We start from the raw sequence: 22161 nt of genomic DNA, 5'->3' as shown, positions 1-22161 counted from the left end.
TTTTTGCCTAAAATTTTCACTCATAAATTACAAGAAATTAAAATAACTTTTAACAAAAATAGTTAATCCATTCACAAATACTCATAGGCTTTAAAACTTATAAAGTTGAAGCCTAAGTAGGGCCATGATAAGCGGTGTTGCATAAGCTGTAGCTAGATTTTAGAGTCACTTGGACGTTAAGTTATTCAATAGAGGACAAAACTCTCAGATACAAGTGGCTAGTGGTATAAGAGGAAAGAGAATAATAATAAAAAAGTAAAATAACGTATTTGCATCCAATAATACCTCTAGTTTTTTTAATGCCAGTCCCTCTTAAATAATAAAAATAATAAAAATGATTTATCTATTCATTATGTTCTCATTAATTTACAGTTTCATAATTTGATCATCCATGTCGCAACTCCTTATAATGAATGTAATTTTTTTTTCATTTTCTCTTACAAGTACTATCTGCCCATTTAACTTCATAAAGTCTTATACCTTGACCAATACCACTAGTCTGTTTTTGGATAGTAGGAAGATTTTGCTCCTTAGCTATAAGCCCGCTAAAATACATTTATTCTGTACAAAAAGTTTAATAAATAATTTTAAAATGTAGAGAAAATCACAGAAAACAAAAATATGTAATCGGACAAAATGAAAAAAAAACCGTAGATTTTTGCGGTAGGTTTGCAAAAATCATAGATAATAAAAATTCGCAACAAACAAGGTCACGTGACTATGACATCTGTCAAAATGAAAGAAAAATCTAAGTTAATCCTTATCGTCTTCAACAGGTTTAAAAATAGATAAATGGTTTCTCGGAAATTCGCCGGTTTCTGTTGGAAATGACGAAATTCGGCGAAACTGTTAAGAAAAAGTTGCATTTTTTTATAGAGTTTATTGTATTACTTTCGTATTTGATTCACCGATAAGAAATATAGGAAAAACTGGGTAATATTTTTTGTTCCTTTTTTAAATATATTTTTTTCATTTACATAAATTATAAACATTTGTTTAAAGAACAATTATATACATTTTAAAAATATTTTTTGCAGTGACCCACCGAGCCACCTTGTGTATCTTGTCGGTGGAGTTCTTTTTACATATATTTTTTGTTTTTATCCATTTTAACCTAATGTACACACGAAAAAGAGAGAAAAATTAAGAATATAAACATTTTACAATTTTCATAGAATTAACTCTTGATCAATTACCCATTCCTTTATTTTGCCTTTGCTCCTATTAGTTAATATTCTGCATTTTTTGTTCCTCAAATATGTTTTCAAATGACAACCGTTTTTGCAAAGCTAAATGTCTACCAGAAAAAGTTTCAATATGTTCAATATTTTCGGAAAATTGTTTTCTTTGTATTATTTAAAATCATAATTTAAAAAAATTACATATTAGGAAATTATAATAAAAATTATATAATGTATGCTGACGATGCTGTTCTTTTTGCTGATAGCAGAGAACACCTGCAGGCGTTCGTGACAAAAGTGTATAATGTGTGCAAGGAAAGTGATTTATTGATGAACGTTAGCAAATCCAAGATTATGGTTTTTGAAAGAGAAGAATGCAGATCTGAATGTGAAATATTGGTAAACTGAGAGATTTTGGAACAGGTAGATGATTTCGTGTATTTGGGTAGTATGTTTTCTAGGGATGGAAAGATTGATAAAGACTTAGAAAGGAGAGTGAATGCTGGGAACAAAGTTAATGGTGCACTGAAATCAGTTATAGCAAATAAAAACCTATCAGCGGAAGCTAAACTGGCAGTGCACAACGGAGTCCTGGTTCCAACTCTAATGTATGGAAGTGAAACATGGAGTTGGCAAAAGAAGGATGAAAGTAGACTGAATGCAGTCGAAATGCGATCTCTCAGAAGAATGTGCGACAAAACGATGTATGATAGATGTGCGAATAGTGAAATAAGGAAGGAATGCAAAGCTGAGATAAGCATTATCGATAAAATTAAGAAAGGTGTGTTGAGATGGTTTGGACATGTAGAACGAATGAGTGAGGAAAGAACGGTAAAACAAATTTATGAGGCGAATGTTAGTGGGAAAAGAAGCAGAGGAAGACCGAGAAAAACATGGCACGATCAGGTATGCCAAATATTTGAAAGTGGTCAGGTTAGGAGTCGTAACAATCGGCGGGTATGTATGAGGAGATGCATGAACGTGGAAGAGGCGAAGAATGTTTGCAAGGACAGAGTGGTGTGGCGCTCTATTCTCTCTGCCTACCCCTGCGGGGAAGCGGCGTGATGGTTAGTTAGTTAGTTAGTTAGTTATAATAATAAAAGAGCATTAAGTGGTTATCGTGATCACCTTGTATATTTATATAAAAAGTAATGTTTCTACTGACTATCAGTGTAAAGTGATAACTTAAACCAGCCTATGACGGTCGTCAGCCCCGTAAATGCCCAGACTCCCATATTCTTCCTCATCTTTGATGAGATGTCAAAAAATATTAAGAAAAATAACTCCTGTAATTGGAGATAATCCAGATTTGTGATCAAGTATTTGGACACACTCAAAATGTTATAAATGAATATCTCGGTAAAGGAAAGAGATTGAGCAAAATTATATGATAGAGGGATTGTATATGATAGAGGGTTGGTATGAGTAACAACTCGGGTCAAATTCTTGGAAACTCAAAATCAAACATATTAGATAGAAGCGGTATTTATGAAATTTCTTGCGGTGACTGCGATAAAAAATATATTGGCTAAACTGCGAGAAGTCTAAGAATTAGAATAAAAGAACATCGCCGTGGACTAACAAGTAATTATTTTTCGGAATTTGCAAATCGTATCATGGAAACTAACCACTCATTTGACACTTAAATTATTACACTCTGTTACAAATAAAGGTTAAGTCATGAACAATTTAGAAAATTTAGAAATACATCAAAATTTTAATTCAGATAAAACAATAATTACTTATTTTTTTTTTTTTACAAAAATGTTAATAAAATGAGTATATAACCACTCACCGAGATTTTTACGTCTACCGGTTTCGAGACGTACCCGTCTCTTCGTCAGGACAATCACTAACACAGCATGCAAACAATACTACCCTTCACCACCATAGCACCATTTACACACTCAAAACTACACAAAATGTCTAACACATGCGATTTTTGGTCAACCCGAAGACCAACATGCACTATAGTAGTATTGTACACTATGGTAGTATTGTTTGCATGCTGTGTTAGTGATTGTCCTGACGAAGAGACGGGCACGTCTCGAAACCGGTAGACGTAAAAATCTCGGTGAGTGGTTATATACTAATTTTATTAACATTTTTGTAAAAAAAAATAAATAAGTAAAAATGACTAACCACAAAGTAAATGCTTTAAATATTAATAATATTGAGAATAAAACAATAATTAATAATATAAATAATAATAATAATAAAACCCTTATCCGCACCCCAATGGTGCATAGGGCACTGCTTCATATAAACGCAGTGTTATCTCGATCGTTTACACATGAAGGAAAGGTGATCAGCCCTCCGCTTCAGGTACCAGTCCAGGGTAATATTGAATATATATTAGAGTGAAAAAATCATTAATATTTATTTGATCCCCCCTGGGAATCGAACCCGGGACCTCCAGAACGGTAGCCGAGCGTGCTGACCATTACACTACGGAGGCGGACAAATAATTAATAATATACTGTTTCAAAATACGTCACCATTATTATCAATGTTTCCTTTTACGAAAAATCTTGTTCCTTAACCCCCCTGCCCATATTTATTAACCTATATATACACCTAAATATATTTTTATTCGTAAGTTTTAATTTGTACCAGAAGATGAAAACAATTGTCTTTTTCGAAACTAGTCGTAAATAAAAATAAAACTCAATTCAGTGGATTATTCAAGTTATTTTTTGACATCTCATCAAAGATGAAGAAGAATATGGAAGTCTGGGCATTTACGGGGCTTACGACCGTCATAGGCTGGTTTAAGTGATCACTTTACACACGTGTAACATTCACCAATTCTACCCATTATTGACAACCACACTACTCAAATTCTTGGAAGTTCTATATATATGAACCAATTTAGAAACCTTGTTCATGAATCACTAGAACTTCACTAGAGACATCTATTGGTGAGATGTAAAGAAGCTTTTTACTAAGCAGAAACTCTTATATTAGTATGTGAGATCCGAATCCCGGATTATAATCACACATGAGAAACGCCAGAAAATACCATTTATTATTATTAAAGTTATTATTCAAGTGTTTAATTTAATTAAAATAATCAAGTCATTCCACAAAGTTAATGCCGAATCAATAAATAATATGGTTGGTATAAGAATGCTTTGGGCCGTGTTACGCCAAACAGCCGCAACTTGAGTTACGGCTATTTGCTTTTATACATTAGAAGTGGACAATTCAATTGGCCTATGAGTAGTGTAATCAGCTACCTAATCAATAAAATCTAATCACGAATAGACCAATTAGTCTAAAAATAGTAATAAATTTATCTTTTTAATAGATTTATATTATCCACTGACACTTGGTGATGGAATTGCATTTTTAATTTATTATTAGATTAAAACCAATATTTTTAGCTTTTCCACTTTTTTATTTGACCAGCGACCGGGTTTCGTCGTTACCGACATCATCAGACTGGTGAGAGGCTATACAAATTGTTATGTTATATATAAAAGAAGGCAGGAGTTGATACCCATGATTTGATATAATTTTATGAGAGATTAATTTAATTTAAATTCACTCAAATTAAATTAATCTCTCATAAAATTATATCAAATCATGGTTATCAACTCCTGCCTTCTTTTATATATAACATAACAATTTGTATAGCCTCTCACCAGTCTGATGATGTCGGTAACGACGAAACCCGGTCGCTGGTCAAATAAAAAAGCGGAAAAGCTAAAAATATTGGTTTTAATCTAATAATAAATTATAAATTTATCTAGTTATGATTGATAATACTGTAATCCTTTGGTTTAAGCAGGATAGCGTTCAATAGGGCCATAATATCAACCTTACTTACTTACTTATAACCCTTATCCGCACCCAATGGTGCACAGGGCACTGCATCAAATTGACGCATTGTTTTCTTGATCATTACTTACATGAAGGCAAGGTGATCACTCTTGCGCTTCAGGAACCAGTCCAGGGTAATATTAAATAAATATTACAGCGTAAAATCACTAATATTTATTTTCACCCCCCTGGGAATCGAACCCGGCACCTCCAGCGCGGTAGCTAAACACGCTGACCATTACACCACGGAGGCGGACAAAACCACTTAATCAACCACTTAATGTTTTTTTTAAAATAAAAATTGAACTAAAAAATGCCAGATTATTTTACTTATTATTTAGAGTTTACATGATTAAAAAATTGTCCACTTGAAAAAAATAAAACTGAAGGAATGAAAAATGTAACAAAAAAACTGATGGAAAGCACAATCGTTTTAAAAAAAAAAACATAAAATTATGTATTTTGTATTAATTACTTTATTTTTACTACCCAAATGGTGCATAGGGCACTGCATCATATAAACGTAGCGTTATCTTGATCGTTAACACACGAAAGAAAGGTGATCAGCCCTCCGCTTCAGGTACTAGTCCAGGGTAATATTGAATAAATATTAGAGTGAAAAAATCAGTTATATTTAAAATGCTAAAAAAAAAATTTAATGAATTTTATATATGTTAATCTAAGAAAGAAAAAATAATAATTTCAATAAAAATAAATTCTAAATTGTAAAACAAGTAAGTCCCTCTCCAAGCACAAGAGCTCAGTCTCTTGTTTGGAGAGAAATGCGTTTTTAATTTTGAGATTGTTGGAAATGTTTAGAAAATGAATTAAAATTGTAAAAAAAACTGTAATATATTAAACAAATAAAAATAACAATAAAAATCTGTTTGACCCCCCCTCTGGGGATTGAACCCGGGACCTCCAGAACGGTAGCTGGGCATGCTGACCATCACACTACGAAGGCAAACAATGCATTTATTATTTACTACACACATTCACTTTTAAGATCATTAAAAACTAACTAACTAACCATCACGCCGCTTCCCCGCAGGGGTAGGCAGAGAGAATAGAGCGCCACACCACTCTGTCCTTGCAAACATTCTTCGCCTCTTCCACGTTCATGCATCTCCTCATACATACCCGCCGATTGTTACGACTCCTAACCTGACCACTTTCAAGTATTTGGCATACCTGATTGTGCCACGTTTTTCTCGGTCTTCCTCTGCTTCTTTTCCCGCTAACATTCGCCTCATAAATTTGTTTTACCGTTCTTTCCTCACTCATTCGTTCTACATGTCCAAACCATCTCAACACACCTTTCTTAATTTTATCGATAATGCTTATCTCAGCTTTGCATTCCTTCCTTATTTCACTATTCGTACATCTATCATACATCGTTTTGTCGCACATTCTTCTGAGAGATCGCATTTCGACTGCATTCAGTCTACTTTCATCCTTCTTTTGCCAACTCCATGTTTCACTTCCATACATTAAAGTTGGAACCAGGACTCTGTTGTGCACTGCCAGTTTAGCTTCCGCTGATAAATTTATACTAGGACATTATTATTTAAAAAAAAGAGCATTAAGTGGTTATCATGATCACATTGTATGTATATATATAAATATATATATATATATATATATATATATATATATATATATATATATATATATATATATATATATATATATATACATATATATATATATATATACATATATATATATATATACATATATATATATATATATATATATATATATATATATATATATATATATATATATATATATATATATATATATATATAGATAGGTTTTTATTTGCTATAACTGATTTCAGTGCACCATTAACTTTGTTCCCAGCATTCACTCTCCTTTCTAAGTCTTTATCAATCTTTCCATCCCTAGAAAACATACTACCCAAATACATTAAGAAATATAAACTGAATATGCTATAAATCCTTGTACATAATAGACAAAGAGAATTTCAGTCGGCAACTAATAAATATTATTTGAAAAAAAAAATGTAATCAGGAGAATTACAGTCTCTCGCAAACAGCGATTGGCCGACTGAGGACTGTAAAGGTGGGGACTGACCGGAGCATTTGGTCGTAACGTAACATGTTACGATGCGAGCATTCAGGCAGTCAGTACGGCGAGCCGAGCTGCTCACCGCTCCTTCCGAATTCTCCATCCGAAGTCGGATGCAATTTTAGATCAGTACCAGGGTTGCCAGTCTGTGGAATCCTTTTTTTTCTTCATCTGGAGTAAGCTGTAATTTATTAAAATTACAGAACCAAGAATCACGTCTTTGTCGTCCGACATTTTAACTACGAATGCAAAGTTGCAAAGATTCATACAGATTTTGGGTTATTGATTCTATACAAATTTAATACAGATTTGTAGACTGTAATTCAGATTTTTTGGTTTTGGCATATCGCTCACTCCTTTCAAGAACGTCAAAAATCAAAAATTGTCTATTTTCAGTTGTGAATGTTTTCAGAATGCCCAGAAAATGTACTATATCCCAGCAAAAGAGGCATATTTTTAACTTAATATTTACCTGCTACAGGGCAGAAAATATTGTTTTTGCATTTCGAAGAAAAGGTATTGTATAATTATTTTTTTAAATATATTAAATATTTTTCAAATGGAGAAAAAACCCCCAGGTTTTACCTAAAAAGATCTGTTGCACAGCAAAAAGTTCAATAAGTGTCTTGATATTTATTTTTAATACATTGTGTTATATTTTTAAACTTAAAAAACGTTCTCCTGAAAAATCAAGTTTTTTGATATATGACGTTCTTGAAAGGAGTGAGTGATATGACAACACTGAGCACAAGGCCACAAGCGAGCAGTTGTGTTCTAAACGATCACTGATCGCAGTCAGTCAGCAATGCCGTAACTTCGTAATGTAATATGCTTGCCGCGAGCGATGTTACAACGTTACGTTACGAAGAAACTCTCCCGTCAGTCTTCACCTTAAGACTCGCATCCTGCATAAGATGTGTCAATTGATATTTGCCTTATCAATTTGTTGCAGACGCACATAGAAGAAGAAAACTAGAGTCCTTTTATAAAGAAGATGGAGAAGAAATCCGGCATTGAAGTTATCAGAACACTCTTGGCTGGTTTGCAAGATTCCGAGAAAAATGGAGGAGATGAAAATATCATTTTAGAGCCATCAAAAATGGACGATTTGCTATCCGAAGAAAGTAAAAAGCTACGACTGAACGGAGTGCCCGTGCCCGGTGATGATGAAATGCGCCTACTGGAACGTCTGGTCGATTTTCGCTTCTTCTCCGATGAAACTGCCAAGTATCCGTCTCTCGATGAAATCATAGTCCGCATGGATCTTGTTCTAGAACAAATCGCTACTTTGCTCGAAGATTCCGTAAGCGAGGTGGACGATATGTTTTTATACATCGCCGAATGTATCGCTAAGAATTTGTATGTATTGAAACAACAGATGAAGTCTACGTATGTGAAGATACCCTGGGAAGAAATGGTCTTTTGTTTGGTGTGTTTTGTATCGGCGCACACAAAACGCGTCGATTTGAATATCTTCTATTGGACGGTGCTCACGAAGCGGAACATTTTGGAAGACCTCCGGGTCTTCAAAACGTCGCTGCAAACCCTGCGAGATGATATATACAAGTATGACATTACCACCTTAAACTATGGTTCGAAGTCCAGCAGAGAGGACGCGATGGCTTCCATTTTAGAAGGCGATCCCGAGTTCGGGGGACTGTACGAACGCTACGAAGAAGTCAGAGACGTCCACTCGCTCGACAAGATGACGGTTTATATGGAAGCCGCCCTGTCGGCAGATGTCTCCAGGCGACAAGGACAGTTGGTAGTCAAGCGAGCTCTGCAGGTTGTCGGGGAGCACTTGAAGAACTCTCTGGAATCGCCCAATCTGTCCGACGGCATTAGCGATCTTCTTCTTCTGTCGGCCCCCACGGAGACCAGACAGGTGCTGAAGGATCTGCGCAACTCCTTGTCGCACGCTCACATCATCCTGGAAAAAGAGGGAGAAGACAATCTCAAGTTTTATGCCAACTTGCAAAACGATATTAAAAAACTCGGCTTCGTCATCGGAGAAATTCTGCTCAGGAAGAAGAAAAAATTGGTCAAAACCGTCCTGTCGAAAGCTGTCGACTGCGCCAATTTGAACGAATTCAACGAGCTGTCGCACGATTTTAAGGACGTCCAAGTTTTGAGCAACGTTAATGTACCTCGCGTCGATCACACCACGAACGAAGATAAAGTGATCGGGGAATTGCTCAAACTGATCACCGGAGAGTTGGGAGAACTCGACCCCTTCGAGGAAGAGGTCTTGAGCGAGATCAACAGCGTCATCTTCCAGAACAGACTCATTTTTAAAAACGATCTTGAAGATTTCTCGGTGGGCCTCGGCTTCCTCAAAACGTTGTTCCATCCGACGCTGAAAATCGATCCGGAAAACACTAAGGGTATCGATTTTACTATTAAAAAACGCACCGCTTCCGAAATGCTGCGAAAATATCAGCCGATACCGGACTCCTCCACCGTCAAATCCATAGAGCATCTCTCCAACTTGCTGGAAATATTCTCTCAGTGCGTCGAGTCCAAGATCTCGGAAGAGCTCGCCCAAGATTTAATTTACATCAGAGTCAAGATCCGCCAGATCGTCACCCTCGAGAAGAGCAGCATCAACTGGATAGACGACTTCCGGGAGCAACTGGGAAAACCGAAGGCCGATAAGAAAAAAGGAAAGAAGAAGAGCGTCGCGGAAGACGGCCTTCAAAATGCGGAGGTCGCGGGTCGATTCGCCGAAAAGTTGACGGAGCTGCGAGCGACCCTCCGCGACAACCCACTCGCGCAAGTCAAAAATGACAACTGCAAAAAATTCACGATCGAAATGATGTTTTTAGACGTCCTGTCCGACCTCGACACGCTCGGCCGTCTGGTCGGGAATATTCATTTCGTCGACGGCGACGTTCCTCTGCTGACGGGGAAATGTCTGCGGAACTATCTGGCGCACGGGAATCCCCTGGTTGACATTTTGTTCCGGGACGTGTTCGTGACAGTCTATTTGAACGCCGCCAAACTCGCCAATACCGACGACGCTCGCGGAAGAAAGATAGGACACGTCAAGAATACCGATGTGAAATCCCTCAAAAGCATCTACGACCGGGGATCGGCCGTCGTTAAGAATGCGATAGTCGCGCAGAGAGCTTTAGAAGAAGGCGATATGGAGGGTTTGAGGGTCTGTATCGAAAACGGGGCCGACGTGAATTACAGGTCCGCCGATATGCGCAACGCGTTACATTTGACCGCCGGAAGCCCTAATATCGACGCGTTTAAATTCCTCATCGAAGAATACAATTTGGACGTAAATGAAACCGATTTGTGCCAGAAGAGTCCGCTCCATATCGCCGCGGCGTTCGGCAGAACCGACATAGTGCGATTCTTGATAGAAAAAAAGGGACTGTCTCCGAATCTGGGAGACAAGTCCCGATCTACGGCGCTGCATTTGGCGGCCCAGTACGGCCATTTCGATACGGTTAAAATTTTGCTAAAGTTAGGGGCTGACGTCAAACTCAAGGACTGGACAGGGCACTGCCCGGCGCACTACGCCGTGAGGAACAACCGTCCCGGCGTGGCGGAGGCTCTTCTGGACGGGGATGTGGACGTCGTCGAAAGCAGCGACGGTTTCACGTCGCTGCATATAGCCGCCGACCTGGGATACGCGGAAATAGCCGCGTATCTCCTGAACAACGGGGCGGAAACGGACGCCAAGTGCTTCACCGGCGCGACGCCTCTGTACTTCGCCGCTCTCAACGGCCACGCCGACATCGTCAACCTGCTGCTGGACCGCGGAGCCAACGTCAATTTCAGGGGCTTGTTTAGCGGATCCACGCCCCTGAACAACGCGGCGGAGAATGGACACGAAGAAGTCGTCGGGATACTTCTGAGCCGCGGAGCTTCTCCCGACATCGGCAACAGGGCTTTCAACCAAACGCCCCTTCATTCCGCCGCGTATTACGGATACGCCAGAATCGCTAAGGCCCTAATCGCCCACGGAGCCGATATAAAAGCTTTGAGATACGACGGGTTCGCGCCTATAACGAGCGCCGTGATGGGCGGCCGCAAGGAGCTGGTAGAGATCTTGCTGGAGAGCGATTACAGTCTCCGTCACTCCGAACGTCAAAGTTGGTCTCTGTTACATATTTGTTCCATGCGCAACGCGGCGGACATCGCGCAGTTGCTGATCGAAGCCGGGCTGGACGTGGACGCTCGAACCGACGACTGCATGACTCCGCTCACGGTGGCCGCGGTGAACGGCAGCCGCGAGACGGCGCGAGCCTTGCTGGACGCGGGGGCCGACGTCGACGCCGCTGGGACCAAGATGCCGCCTCTGCATTTCGCCGTCTTGATGAAACACTATCGAATTTCCGAAGATCTGATCGAAAAGGGCGCCGATGTCAACTCTCGAAATGCGGACAATAACACGGCGCTGTTCGAAGCCGTCAAAAAGCCCGGCAACGAATCCGTCATCCGGCTTTTGATAGATCGCGGAGCGGACGTCAACAGCGCGGGATTCGAAGGACTGACTCCTCTGCACAAGGCGGCCATGTCGGGATACGAGGGAGCCGTCGGTATCTTGCTCCGTAACAAAGCGGACGTCGACGCCAAGTCCGTCCGCGGCCTCACTCCGCTCCATCTGGCCGTCCGAGGGAACCATAGATCCGTGGTCGAAGTGTTGATCGCCAATAAGTCCGATGTGAACGCGGCCGCCAAAAACGATTCGTCCGTGTTATATTACGCCGTCGAAAATAATCGAAAAGAGCTCGTCGATTTTCTTATCGCCAAAGGGGCGGACGTCAACGCGTCCGGCGGGAAATGTCTCGTCGCCGCCGTCAGGAAGGGCTTCAGGTACGTCGCGGAAGCTCTCCTCAGGAATAAGAACGTAGACGCGACCGTCAGAGACGAGAAGGGGAGTACTTTACTGCACGTCGCGGTCCAAAATGGCAACTGGAATATCGTCAAGGCTCTGCTGAGAAGGGGATGCGATATAGACGCGGCGGGCGCCGACGACAGGACTCCCCTCGAAGTCGCCATCGCCACGGGTCGAGAGGAACACGTCCGCGTTTTCATCGAGAACGGAGCCAAAATCGACGCGTCCAATGTCGACCTACTTTTAAACTTCGCAGTTTTGCAAGGCTCGCTGAATATCGTGAAAAGGGTTCTGCGATCCGGCAGCCGACACCTGAACGATGCCGCGATGCTCGCTCCGTTGAGATTCGCGATTACTTTGCGCAGATTCGAACTGTTCAAAGTGCTGTTTGAATCCCGGGATATGGATGCGGATTCGATATACGATAACGATTGCGCGCTGCTGCATTTCGCTTCTGCCAAGAATGCGCTAGATGTCGTTCAATACTTACTGCAAGCCGGCGCAAATGCTGACGCGACGGACGCGTCGGGCGCGAAGGCCGTCCACCTCGCCGCGATGTGGGGTAACCGTGAAGTTCTGGAGTACTTCCTCGAAAATGGATTCAACGCCAGTTGCCGAGACGAGAAAAGAAACACTCTCCTGCATTACGCGGCTATGGGAGGACAAAATGAATCCGCCGCGTATCTGATCGACAGAGGCGCGGACGTGAATGCGAACAACGCGTTCCGAACTCGACCGATCCACATAGCGTCCCAAGCGGGCGCCGCGGACTTGGTAAGGACGCTATTGAAGAACGGATCTTTTTACGACGACGTCGACGCTTCGGGCAATAAACCCGAGGATTTGACGGATAATGATGGCGTTAGACAAATATTCGAATCTGTAAAGGAGCTCTTCGAGGCCGTAGAACTGAATGATTTATCGGCGGTCAAAACTTTACTGAATGATCGCGAAATTTTGAACGCCAAGCGCCGCGACAGCTCTACTCTTTTGCATATCGCTGCTAGAAAGGGGCTGAAAAGTATTTGCGACGTTTTATTGAGACATAAGATAAATCCAGACGCGACAGACAACCGCGGATGCACGCCCCTTCATCGCGCTTGTGAGGATTCGCACTTCGAGATGGTACTGTCGCTTCTGCAAAGAAACGCGATATTCGACGCGGTCAACGAGGAAGGTGACACGCCTTTGGATGTCTGTAAAAACAAAAATATCCGAGACGTTTTGGAGTTGATTCACGACTCTTTTCGCAAAGTGGAAAGCGGCGACGAAGAGGTTATTAATGACTTGAAGGAAGTAACAGATATACACGTTTTCAATGCGGTAATAAAGGCGAAGAATAAAGATAAGAAAACCCTCGCCGCTTTTGCCACCATCGCGAGATTTCCACAGCTGGAGGCGCTGCGGAGTATCCTAAGAGACGACGTGTCGCAGATATTGATCAGAGCCGACGAACTGATCCTGGAAGAGAGATTCGACGAGGCTTATTCCCTTCTGGTCGGCGTGACCGTAGACAGGATAGCGGCACTGGGCGCCGTCGGGCCGGGCACGCTGGAAGTCCAAGCCAAAATTGCCCGAGTGTTGTGCAAAAATCACAAATACGAAGACGCCCTGATCTTGCTCGAAGACATTGAGCGCAAGCAGGTCGCCAGTCTGGGAGAGGACTGCGAAGCTTCCCTGAGAACTCGCGGCGACATCGGTCACGTTCTGCACAAGCGGGGGCGCAACGCGTCCGCACTGGACATCCTCCGAGACGTGCGTCGCAAGCAGGTGAAGTTGTTGACGGAGAATCACAAGGACGTCTTGGAATCCGATCTGCGCCTGTCTCTCGTGCTCAAAATGATCGGCAGATATCCGGAAGCCATGGAGATATGCGAATGGAATTATATCAAGTGTCTGGAATTGTTGGGACCCGACGATGTCCTCACGTTAGACACTCGGAATCAGATGGGGAATATTCTGTACTCGCAAGGGGATTCTGACCGAGCTATGGGCATCTTCAAGTCGGTGAGCGAAGACAAGAAGCGCGTCTTGGGAAGGGACCACTCGGAGACCATGAGAGCCGAACACAACGTCGGGGCCTTGCTCGCCAGCCAGGGTAAGCTGGACGAGGCGGCCGCAGTGCTGCATCCAGTCTTCGCCCGTCAGAAGCTACTGCTCGGAATGGGCCACATCGACACCGCGAACACCCAACGGAATATAGCGTGCGTACATTACTTCAAAGGAGAGTATTCGGAAGCCCTCAACGCGTACAAAGAAGGCCGCGAACAGAGGAACTTGCTCTTAGGCCCCGAAAACCCGGACAACGTCATCTTAAATAAGATATTTAACGATCTAGTTGTTCACGCAAAGCGAGTGGAACGAGACTTCGACGATATACACGGCTGTCAGACCGAAGTGTTGGAGGCGGTGGGCCAAAACGACGAAACGAGGCTCGAGTCGCTGATTAGCAGCGGCTGCGATTTGAACACCGTAGATTCTGACAAAAGAACCCCGTTGCACTACGCGGCAAGTCTAGGCTACCGGAACATTGTCGAGTTGCTTCTCAAGCACGGAGCGAACGCGACCGCCGCCACTATGAAAGGCACCACGGCCCTACACGCGGCCGCGTACAGCGACCATCCCGGCATAGTCGAAATTCTGGTGAAACACGTTGCCCGAGTAAAAAGGGACAAGTTGGACGACTTCTTGAATGCTGGAACCGTAATCGGAGGTGCGACCTCTCTGCACGTGGCCTCCGAAAGGAACACCGCGAGCGTAGCCAGAATTTTGCTGAAAAACGGAGCTCGGTACAATCCGATTGAGAGGTTGTACGATGAGACCCCCCTGCAGTGCGCCAGAGACGATATCTACAAACTTTTGAAGTTGATTGATGAGTTGTTCGATTCTGCGCTTAACGGGGATTCCAAAGCTGTCGACAGACTCGCAGAGATTGGAAGTGACGATGTGGAGGCTGCTGTCAATGCTAAAAATGAGGAGATGATGACAGCATCAGAATTAGCTGCAAAACTCGGGAACTGTGTTTTCTTAGAAGCTTTATCAAAATACACTGATAATCCATCCGTGCCAAAACTACAAGTCATTTGAAGGATATTTTTATTATAATTTATATTTGAAGGCATAACATTGTGATTTTCCATTATACAATTAAAAAACAACTTTGCTTTAAAATCACTATAAATATTTTATTATAATTTAAATATTGAAAGCATTAACTTTGTGGATCATAGTGATATATTATTTTGAGAAATAAAAAGACTTTGTTTTTTGATCCACTAACATTTTTATTAAAAACCAACTAGTTTCGGCAACAACCTGTTGCCAAAACTAGTTGGTTTTTAATAAAAATGTGAGTGGATCAAAAAACAAAGTCTTTTTATTTCTCAAAATAATATTTTACTATAACTTTTTTTTAGAATAAAGAGAAATATTTGTGTTTTTATTAATTACACAAATATTTCAATTTCATACTATTTCTGTGAGCCTAAGCGGCTCATCATAAGAAATAGGTATCAAATTGTGGTAGAGTGGATTCGAACCGAGAAACTCTGACTTGAGAGTCTGCGACACTAACCACGGGACCACAACCCCACAACTTTTCTCCAAAAACAAGCCGTTAGCTTGGAAACCGGTAGACATTATAATTTCGTTATAATAAAATATTTATAGTGATTTTAAAACAAAGTATTATATATATTTTTTATTATCAGACCATAGCTTTAACTTACAGGGTATAGATGGTGATGATCCTTGTTCAATTAGCCTATAAGTATTTTCTTCTTATCTTATTATTATTATTCATGTGTTGTGTTAGGTCCTTCCTTGTGGACTATCCCTTGAGAGTATGTGTCCTTGTCTCGGGCAGCTCTAAACAGTCCTGATCCCCGTCCAATCTCGTACATTCCGGAGCCAGGAGATCTGCCTTCTGGCCACACCTCGTGGACCCTCCACTAGGTGCAATAGCTCGTACTTGTCTCCTCTCAGCACACGTCCCAGATAGGACACCTTCCGGACTGTTGGGTAATGTATCCAAAATTAAACAAGGTTTATTTGGTTGAATTCTACATTTATTTATGTATATTTTCACTGTCAGTGTTTGATAATGTCCTAAGAAGACGAAACGCGTCACGTATTGACATATACATAAATAAATGTAGAATTCAATCCAATAAACCTTGTTTAATTTTGGATATATTACCCAACAATTCAATTTGGAATTCTACCAACTGTCTGCAGTTACAATAAACACCTTCCAGACCTTGATACCAGTCAGCAATTGTCTCCTTGCTCTTGCTCTTTGGACTATATTAGCGATGCTGACCATATCGGTCCATGGAATAGGATGTAGCCACATTTGTAATGCCTCTAACCTGTTCATAGAGCTGATATTGAGGGTCCACGATTCAACTCCGTATAAAAGCGCTGACCAAACATAGCACCCGACCATTCTTTACGTTTTCAGTTTTTTACTAGTATTTCACATTTAAAAAAATCATCTTACTGTTTTTAGCCTTAAATATACGAAGGTCTTATAATGACAACACAAAAAAGCTTTAATTAAAAAATAGCTCTATTTGGTTATAAAACTGAGACAACACTTTAATTTAACTCAAGAAATTATTCTTAATAGCTCTATATGGTTATAAAACTGAGACAACACTTTAATTTAATTAAATAAATTAACCATAATAGCTCTACGTCATGGGTGGCCAACATTTTCAGCAGCCGGGCCAGATTTTAGAAATCAGATTTCTTACCGGGCAGTTAAACTAAATTTATTTTATTATTCAAAGCAAACATAAAATACATTGATTTTTTTAAAAGAAAATGTAACAGAAATGTAAATCAAACATATCGTAGTCGTACAGGAGAAAGTGACCAACTAACAAAGCGTAAAATGTTCTGGAGGGCCATTTAAGTCACTTTTGCTTGGCAACAACATAAACATTAATGCAGTTAGTCATTTTTAACAAGTCAATATACTTATTTATTGGTTTGGCGTTTAATTTGTAGAACTCCATTTTAATTTATGTATTAATTTTAAATCAAACACAGATTTTTTTGAGTCTACTAAGTTGTATTTTATTAACAAAAACACATAAAAAATTATATTGTGACAATTGTTTCGCCTTGTTAGGGCATTATCAAACGAATGTGAAGATCAAATGGACTACGGTCCTTTGTATATATATAATTGTAAAGCTACATAAGGACCGTAGTCCATTTGATCTTCACATTCGTTTGATAATGCCCTAACAAGGCGAAACAATTGTCACAGTATAGTTTTTTATGTGTTTTTGTTAATAAAATACAACTTAGTAGACTCAAAAAATCTGTGTTTGATTTAAAATTAATACATAAGTCAATATACTATACTTCCAAGTTTAAAATCTTTCGGAATTTTTTTCAGGGCAATTTTAAGCTATAAATATATCAAATACTCAATGATCACACTATTGTAAAAAAATGCACTTGGTCACTTTCTCCTGTATGACTACGATATGAATTAGATAAGAGTAAGGCAATAAAAAAAATGAAGTAATTTTAGTGAGACGTCTGATTTTGTTTGTCGGAACTAAGTGCATCAATGTTGATAAGGATTGATGTCATTTTAAAATTGTTTACTAATGTCGTCCACACGCCTAGTAATAGTTTGACAAGACTTATTTTTGAGAAATCCGTTTTTTGGACATGAAATTTTAACGACACTCTCCAAACATTCCTTTATTTCACCATCTGAATATTTCTTAGATTTTTTGCTAGTATCTTGGCTACTGTATAACTAGCTTTTACACAGCATTTTGATTTCTAGTCGCTCTAGCAGTTGGGTATGACTTGTATTCTTATCAATGTGTATTTAAAAGTCAATCGAAAAATATTGTGATTGTCACGATAGTGAGATACTTCCATATCGCTCACTCCTTTCAAGAACGTCATAAATAAAAAAACTTGATTTTTCAGGAGAACATTTTTAAAGTTTCAAAATGTAATACAATGTATTAAAATACATATCAAGCCATTTTTTATTTATTTATTGACTTGGCGTTTAATTTGTAGAACTCCATTTTAATTTATGTATTAATTTTAAATCAAACACAGATTTTTTGAGTCTACTAAGTTGTATTTTATTAACAAAAAACACATAAAAAATTATATTGTGACAATTGTTTCGCCTTGTTAGGGCATTATCAAACGAATGTGTTTTTTTGTTAATAAAATACAACTTAGTAGACTCAAAAAATCTGTGTTTGATTTAAAATTAATACATATCAAGCCACTTATTGAACTTTTTACTGTGCTTATTAGGTAAAACCTGAAGGTTTTTTCTCCATTTGAAAAATATTTAGTATGTTTAAAAAATATAATTAAACAATACCTTTTCTTCAAAATGCAAAAACAACACTTTCTGCCCTGTAGCGGGTAAATATTAAGTTAAAATTATGCCTCTTTTGCTGGGATTTAGTACATATTCTGGGCGTTCCGAAAACATGCACAACTGAAAATTTACGTTTTTTAATTTATGACGTTCTTGAAAGGAGTGAGCGATATATGGGATATGATAGGAACTAAGCACGATGGAATATTGGTGGTTTTATGTACTCTTAAAGAAAAAATGTGTGAAATGCTCCGCGGGCCGCAAGCAGACACCCGGCGGGCCGCGGGTTGGCCACCCCTGCTCTACATGGTTATAAAACTGAGACAACACTTTGATTTAACCTAAGAAATTAACTAGTATTTATAAGATAACGTTGTACCAAAAATGAGAAACTAATACAACATTTTGAGTGTGTCCAAATACTTGTTCACAAAATCTGGATTATCTCCAATAACAGGAGTTATTTTCATATTATTTTTTGACATCTCATCAAAGATGAGGAAGAATATGGAAGTCTGGGCATTTACGGGGCTTACGACCGTCATAGGCTGGTTTGAGTAGATGAGATGTCAAAAAATAATAAGAAACTAATACTGTGTTTTATTTTATTATAAAGATATAAAGTATGTTATAAAAAAACTGTTTAATAAATTTTATAAAAAATACATATATTGAATTTGTTTTAAACCAAATATCAGGTGTCCCAACAAGAGATGAAGCAACTATCGTTTTTACAAGAAAGAAGATGGCCGCCAAATGCCAGGCTTATGACCTGCGCATTTGGCTGGCTCAAGTGATCGCTCTATACACATGTGTAATGTTCGCCTTTCTGCCCGTATTGAACAATTATATTGCGTTGATTTTTCAAACTTGTACATATGCAATTGTTACGGCGTAATATTTGTAGCAACATGAACTATGACCCTGTCCGCCCGCTAGGGTCAGGGCGGGGTGTACGCGGGGAATGTTTACGTTATATCCCTTATGAGACGAATGCAGGGGATGCTGCACACACTTGTCATTGTACTGTCATGGCGACCTGTTGAATAAACCGATTGCATCCTAATTACGAGTTATTATTACCTATACCCGAGCCCCGTAATAATACGCTGGTGGATTCCTTTCACATGCTAGTTCTTAGTTCATAGATATCATTCATGGCAATGGGCAAATTGCTATCATTCATGGCAATGGGTTTTAAAATCACTATAAATATTTTATTATAATTTAATTATAATGTCTACCGGTTTCGAAGCTAACCGCTTCTTTGTCAAGACTGATTATTAATATACATGATTATTATTATAGTATTAATCAGTCTTGATAAAGAAGCGGTTAGTTTCGAAACCGGTAGACATTATAATTAAGTTATAATAAAATATTTATAGTAATTTTAAAACAAAATTACATTTTAATTATAAAATGGAAAAGCACAAAGTTAGTGCTTCAAATATAAATAATAAAAACAAAGTTGCAAAATGCGATCCCTCAGACGAATGTGTAGCAAAACGATGTTTGATAGATGTTCGAATGATGAAATAAGGAAGGAATGTAAGGCTGAGATAAGCATTATCGATAAAATAAGAAAGGTGTGTTGAGATGGTTTGGACATGTGGAACGTATGAGTGAAGAAAGAACGGTTAAACAAATTTATGAGGCGAATGTAGTTGGAAAAAGAAGCAGAGGACGACCGAGGAAAACATGGCACAATCAGGTATGTCAAACACTTGAAAGCGGCCGGGTCAGGAGTCGTAATAAACGTCGGGTATGTATAAGGAGATGCATGAATGTAGAAGAGGCAAAGAATGTTTGCAAAGACAGAGTGGTGTGGCGTTTGATTCTCTCTGCCTAGCCTTGCGGGGAATCGGCGTGATGGTTGATGGCAGATGAAGAAAAGAAGTTCAGTATCAGTATGAGTGTCAAATAAAACAAGTTTCATTTTAAAATACATATATATTTATAAGCCGCGGTGTGGTCTCAGTGCCTTCTCTTGTGGCCTCTGGCGGGAGGGGACGAGGCCTTCCGCTTGCGGCGCGCGTTGAGCCAGTGGTCGCGGCCGGCCTCCCACCGCAGCTGCCCGCGGCCGGCGCGGTCCGCCGTGCCCACGGCCTGGCTGCTGCCGGCCAGCCGCTCCGCGCCCGACTCCTCCAGCAGGGCCGAGAACTCCTCGGCCGACGCGAATATGGACTCCACGCCTGGATTACAATCAGAAGGATGATACCAAAAGTTACACAAGGAATATGTAATTAAAACATCGTTTTGTTGGGTAATATATCCAAAATTAAACAAGGTTTATTGGATTGAATTCTACATTTATTTATGTATATCGTAGTCGTACAGGAGAAAGTGACCAACTACCAAAACGTAAAATGTTCAGGAGGGCCATTTAAGTCACTTTTGCTTGACAATAAAATAAACATCAATGCAGTTAGTCATTTTTACTAAGTCAACATATTATACTTTCAAGTTTAAAATCCTTTGGGATTTCTTCAGGGCAATATGAAGCTAGTAAGATACCAAATAGTCAATAATCACGTTTTTGTAAAACAATGCACTTGGTCACTTTCTCCTGTATGACTACGATATGTTAATATGTGACGCATTTCGTCTTATTAAAACATTATCAAACACATGTTTGATAATGTCTTAAGAGGAAACGCGTCACGTATTAACATATAAATAAATAAAAGTAGAATTCAATCCGATAAACCTTGTTTAATTTTGGATATATTACCCAACAATTCAATATGGAATTCTACCAACTGTCTGCAGTTACAATAAATAAAACATTGTTTGTGGGAAACGCGTAAAAGCGTCTTTTCCATACTGTTGGTAGAGAGCGGGAGACGCTTGCGAGCGTTCTATTTGCTTACTTTAGGTAGAGCGCGAGAGACGCCTGCAAACATTGTACAGATGGGAATTGGGTGTTGCGGCTACTTGTGATTAGTATACTGAGGGTCGGGCGGCAGACTGCCAGAGTATAATTAGGGTCCTTTTCCATACTGTTGGTAGAGAGCGGGAGACGCTTGCGAGCGTTCTATTTGCTTACTTTAGGTAGAGCGCGAGAGACGCCTGCAAACATTGTACAGATGGGAATTGGGTGTTGCGGCTACTTGTGATTAGTATACTGAGGGTCGGGCGGCAGACTGCCAGAGTATAATTAGGGTCCTTTTCCATACTGTCGGTAGAGAGCGGGAGACGCTTGCGAGCGTTCTATTTGCTTACTTTAAGTAGAGCGCGAGAGACGCCTGCAAACATTGTACAGATGGGAATTGGGTGTTGCGGCTACTTGTGATTAGTATACTGAGGGTCGGGCGGCAGACTGCCAGAGTATAATTAGGGTCCTTTTCCATACTGTTGGTAGAGAGCGGGAGACGCTTGCGAGCGTTCTATTTGCTTACTTTAGGTAGAGCGCGAGAGACGCCTGCAAACATTGTACAGATGGGAATTGGGTGTTGCGGCTACTTGTGATTAGTATACTGAGGGTCGGGCGGCAGACTGCCAGAGTATAATTAGGGTCGTTTTCCATACTGTTGGTAGAGAGCGGGAGACGCTTGCGAGCGATCTATTTGCTTACTTTAGGTAGAGCGCGAGAGACGCCTGCAAACATTGTTCAGATGGGAATTGGGTGTTGCGGCTACTTGTGATTAGTATACTGAGGGTCGGGCGGCAGACTGCCAGAGTATAATTAGGGTCGTTTTCCATACTGTTGGTAGAGAGCGGGAGACGCTTGCGAGCGATCTATTTGCTTACTTTAGGTAGAGCGCGAGAGACGCCTGCAAACATTGTTCAGATGGGAATTGGGTGTTGCGGCTACTTGTGATTAGTATACT

General features: G+C 40.1%; 2 protein-coding genes across 4 annotated transcripts in view; one reads left to right on the top strand and one right to left on the bottom strand.

The window, feature by feature from the left end:
- The first annotated feature begins 741 nt into the window (after nucleotides 1-741).
- Nucleotides 742-19572, top strand: LOC148303086 (uncharacterized). 3 transcript variants are annotated; one of them, XM_088270486.1, is made up of 3 exons: nucleotides 748-933; nucleotides 1038-1069; nucleotides 8053-15245. In XM_088270486.1, exon 3 carries the CDS (start codon nucleotides 8095-8097, stop codon nucleotides 15037-15039), a length of 6945 nt encoding a protein of 2314 aa, XP_088126612.1. In that variant the 5' UTR covers nucleotides 748-933; nucleotides 1038-1069; nucleotides 8053-8094; the 3' UTR covers nucleotides 15040-15245. The 3 variants fall into 3 exon arrangements, 2 of the variants coding, with proteins under 2 accessions (XP_088126611.1, XP_088126612.1); XM_088270485.1 differs by lacking the exon at nucleotides 1038-1069 and having other exon boundaries at nucleotides 742-933; XR_015838531.1 differs by lacking the exons at nucleotides 1038-1069; nucleotides 8053-15245 and adding an exon at nucleotides 19027-19572.
- A 689-nt stretch (nucleotides 19573-20261) lies between these two features.
- Noc1 (Nucleolar complex protein 1) overlaps nucleotides 20262-22161 on the bottom strand; it is a 32707-nt gene continuing 30807 nt past the window's right edge. Inside the window, exon 19 of the mRNA XM_088270507.1 lies at nucleotides 20262-20523. Within this exon, the coding sequence (XP_088126633.1) occupies nucleotides 20306-20523 (218 nt within the window). The 3' untranslated portion in view covers nucleotides 20262-20305. The remainder of the gene's footprint in view (nucleotides 20524-22161) is intronic.

The sequence above is a fragment of the Brachycentrus maculatus genome, unplaced genomic scaffold, assembly GCF_059751285.1.
Source record: "Brachycentrus maculatus isolate JH-2025_06_01 unplaced genomic scaffold, ASM5975128v1 h1tg000387l, whole genome shotgun sequence".
In the NCBI taxonomy this organism is placed as follows: Eukaryota; Metazoa; Arthropoda; class Insecta; order Trichoptera; family Brachycentridae; genus Brachycentrus; species Brachycentrus maculatus.
Note: the sequence above shows the minus strand (reverse complement) of the source record. Positions and strands in the feature narration are given on the sequence as shown.

Excerpts from the sequence above, each read along its gene's own strand:
- LOC148303086 (XM_088270485.1), top strand. The coding sequence starts at position 8,095 with ATGGAGAAGAAATCCGGCATTGAAGTTATCAGAACACTCTTGGCTGGT.